The sequence below is a fragment of the Cajanus cajan genome, chromosome 4 (assembly GCF_000230855.2).
Source record: "Cajanus cajan strain Asha chromosome 4, NIPB_CcT2T_4, whole genome shotgun sequence".
Lineage (NCBI taxonomy): Eukaryota > Viridiplantae > Streptophyta > Magnoliopsida > Fabales > Fabaceae > Cajanus > Cajanus cajan.
The window spans coordinates 69792320-69795803 of NC_138520.1; the positions used below are offsets into that span (position 1 = coordinate 69792320).

Consider the following 3484-nt stretch of genomic DNA (forward strand, 5'->3'; position numbering starts at 1 on the left):
AAAATATGCACATAATGTAACTACCCACTTTCTTCCAAATGCTATAGGTAACTGCATACATCACTCGTTACTTTATTTATTTATTTATTTATTTTTAAGTTTTTCAAATCTCAATATTTTTTTCTCTCAAAACCTATAATATATATATATATATATAGAGAGAGGGGGGGGGGGGGGGGAGTGAGTCTTCTCTTATTAGTACGTGTTCATTATTAAAAATATAAAAGAACTAGCTTGTCTAGAAGCACAAGGTATAGCCAGCCCAAAAATACAAAAGAATTACGAGGTAAGAAAACAACAATTTGAATGTGTGGTGAAAATGAATACTAAGTTAGATATGGATACAGGAAAAGCACTCCGTGATTTTATATTGTGTGTAAAATAAATATAACATCAATTATAATTTTATTCGATTTAAAATTAATTAATTACATTAATTATTTTAGAACTATATAAAACATTTATTTCAAATTAAAAAAAATTACTGTGTCACATTTTATATTATTTGTGTAGTACGATATAAAATATTATATTTTAAGTAATGTTATATATATGTTTATATTAATTATAGAATACAATTTTTTTATTAATATAAAACATAAGACAAATAATAAAAGGTTTGAATCTACCGCAGAAAAGGCATAAGACTGGAATTAAAAAGAAATTGAATGCTCATCAGAAATATTAAAAAATTAATATAGAAAAATCATGTCACATTACGTAGTGGCTAGCTATCTCATTCATATTAAGGCGATCATGTGGTACGCGTCCCTCTTCCACTTTATGGCCACAATTTTTTTTCTTCGTTTACATATATATGTCACATATGAACAATTTTGAGAGAAGGAAAACAATTTTAAGCTAAGGCATCAGCAATATGAGTACCCCTTCACGTTTTGTAACTCTATTCTTTGTACTCATTGTATTGTTGATACCCTTAGTCTCCTTTCTCAACAACGACTTCTCCATCTTCCCACTCAAAACCATTTCTCACTTGTTCAATGGAAAGCCAAACCATTCCAATGCTACCATCACGTATAATGGCGCACAAAAAGAAAAACCTCGTCCTTGGAGAAAAGCCTTCATGGGTTTCAAAGACATCAACAACGACCAATATTCTCGAGCAATATCCCCAAACATAAGCAAGTGTTTTCCCGTGGAGTTACCTCCTAACCCGGTTACATCCACCAATTGTTGTCCACGTGAAATATCCACCTCAAAGTTCATAGACTTCAACGATTTTGCTTCTCCAAATTCCACACTCAGAGTGAGAAAACCCGCTCACTTGGTCGATGAAGAATACATAGCAAAACTCGAAAAGGGCATTGCCCTAATGAAAGCCCTACCCCATGACGACCCACGAAATTTCATTCAACAAGCCAAAGTCCATTAATTGTGCTTATTGCAACGGAGCGTATCACCTTTCCCATCCCTTATCAAGACACCCCCATCGACATTCACGGATCGTGGCTCTTTTTCCCCTTCCACCGTTGGTACATTTATTTCTTCGAAAGAATCCTCTCAAACCTAATGGGTGACCCCAACTTTGCCCTACCATTTTGGAACTGGGACACCCCAGAAGGGATGCAAATGCCACCCTGTTTCACAAACCCTAACTCCTCCCTCTATCATGAACTCCGAAACGACAACCACTTGCCACCCCAAGTCGTTGACCTATTCTACGGTTCAACTCATAGCGACGATGCCACACCTTCTCATAAACAAGTCTTGTATAACCTAGTCACCATGTACAAACAAATGGTGTTAGCAAGTACCAAGGAACTTTTCATGAGAAGCCCTTTCAGACTCGGGGATCAACCTCGTCCTGGAATAGGTTCCGTTGAGGCTGCTCCTCATAACACCGTTCACACGTGGGTCGGTGGTGCCGACACACCAAACCACGAGGACATGGGAACGTTCTACACAGCCGCTAGAGACCCCGTTTTCTACGCTCATCACGCGAACATGGACCGAATGTGGACGTTGTGGAAATCACTGGGAGGAGAAGAAAGAAAAGACTACAGCGACGACCGTGATTGGTTAGACTCCGAGTTTTTCTTCTACGACGAAAACGCCAACCTCGTACGCGTCAAGGTACGAGATTGCGTCGACACCACAAAGCTAGGGTACGTTTTCCAAGACGTGGATCTTCCGTGGCTGCGCACGCCACCCACTTCACGAAAGAGTAAGCTCCTGAGAAAGGGCTCAAGGTATTCGAAGACGAGAGAGTTTCCTTTGGTGTTGGACTCCATAGCGAGTGTCATTGTGAAGAGACCGAGGAGAGTGAGGAGTGAGGAAGAGAAGGAGCAGGAAGAAGAGGTTTTGGTGATCGAAGGGATCGAGTTTGGGAGTGAGAGAGGTGTGAAGTTCGATGTGCATGTTGATGATGATGAAGAGAAGCTGAGTGGTCCCGATGAGACGGAGTTTGTGGGAAGTTTTGTGAGTGTGCCCCACGCACACAGGCATAGGGTCAGCACTAGCTATAAGATAGGGATGTCGAAGGTGCTCGAGAGTTTGGAAGCTGAAGAAGACGATCATGTGTTGGTTACTTTGGTGCCTAAGGATGGAAAAGGAGCGTCACCATACAAAGCATCAAAATTGAGTTTATTCCAAAATTCTAAACCTAGTTTTTTTTTTTTTTTTTAGTCTGCAAATTACACTTTTGGCAAGTTTTTTTTTTTATTCTTTTAAATTGTACAAATATTATTGGTGGTTTAGAGTTTAGGGTTTAATTATTATAGCAAGTGGATCGATCCACTCTTGGATTTCGTCCGCATAATATTTTACTCAAATAATGGTCGTTGGTGGTGAAGTATGTCTTTGAGTAGTGTTTATATAAATAAAATTATTATGGAGCAAATTACTATTAATTAAGACCAACAATTTATCAAGTAAATATTGAGTTTGGTGTAAAGTTATGCTTAGATTTCACTCTCTCTTTATATTATGAAAAGTAAGTTTAGTAAAATTATTGTTATTTGGATAGTTTTTATCAAAAAGCATGTGAATTAATTACAATCATATAAAAGCCTATACTAAAATTATAAAATAATTTTATCCATTTATTTGAATTACGGAGTATTAAATGATTTATATATATATATATATATATATATATATATATATAAGGAGAGATCTATTTATTCTAGGAGTAAGTTTACTTAGACTTGCACTGTTCCCTCGTAGCTTTTTTTACATGAATCTTGCATGCATTACATACATTACCTTCGATTCCCTTTAAATGTCTTAATTTTTCGAATTTTGCACTAACCTTTCCTACTTTTTTGAGTCTTCCAAAATCTTTATTTTTCACATTTTCTTTTCTCTAGGCAGCCCAATCTACCTTTCATAGTCACTGTTTTTCTTTCGTTCCTTCTCCCCCTTTCTTTTCTCTCTCCATTTTCCTTTTCTGATCACCACATTTGCATATTTTCGACGTAAAGCTTATCTCTGTTATAATCAACTCATGCTCTCTTTTCCCTAG

At 37.0% G+C, this 3484-nt stretch overlaps 1 protein-coding gene across 1 annotated transcript; it reads left to right on the plus strand.

The window, feature by feature from the left end:
- The first annotated feature begins 715 nt into the window (after positions 1-715).
- On the plus strand, positions 716-2883 carry LOC109802942 (polyphenol oxidase, chloroplastic). The gene is given in 2 exon segments (XM_020364372.3): positions 716-1430; positions 1432-2883. Coding segments are annotated over 2 exon segments (1296 nt in total). The 5' UTR covers positions 716-1349; the 3' UTR covers positions 2647-2883.
- Positions 2884-3484: the final 601 nt, after the last annotated feature.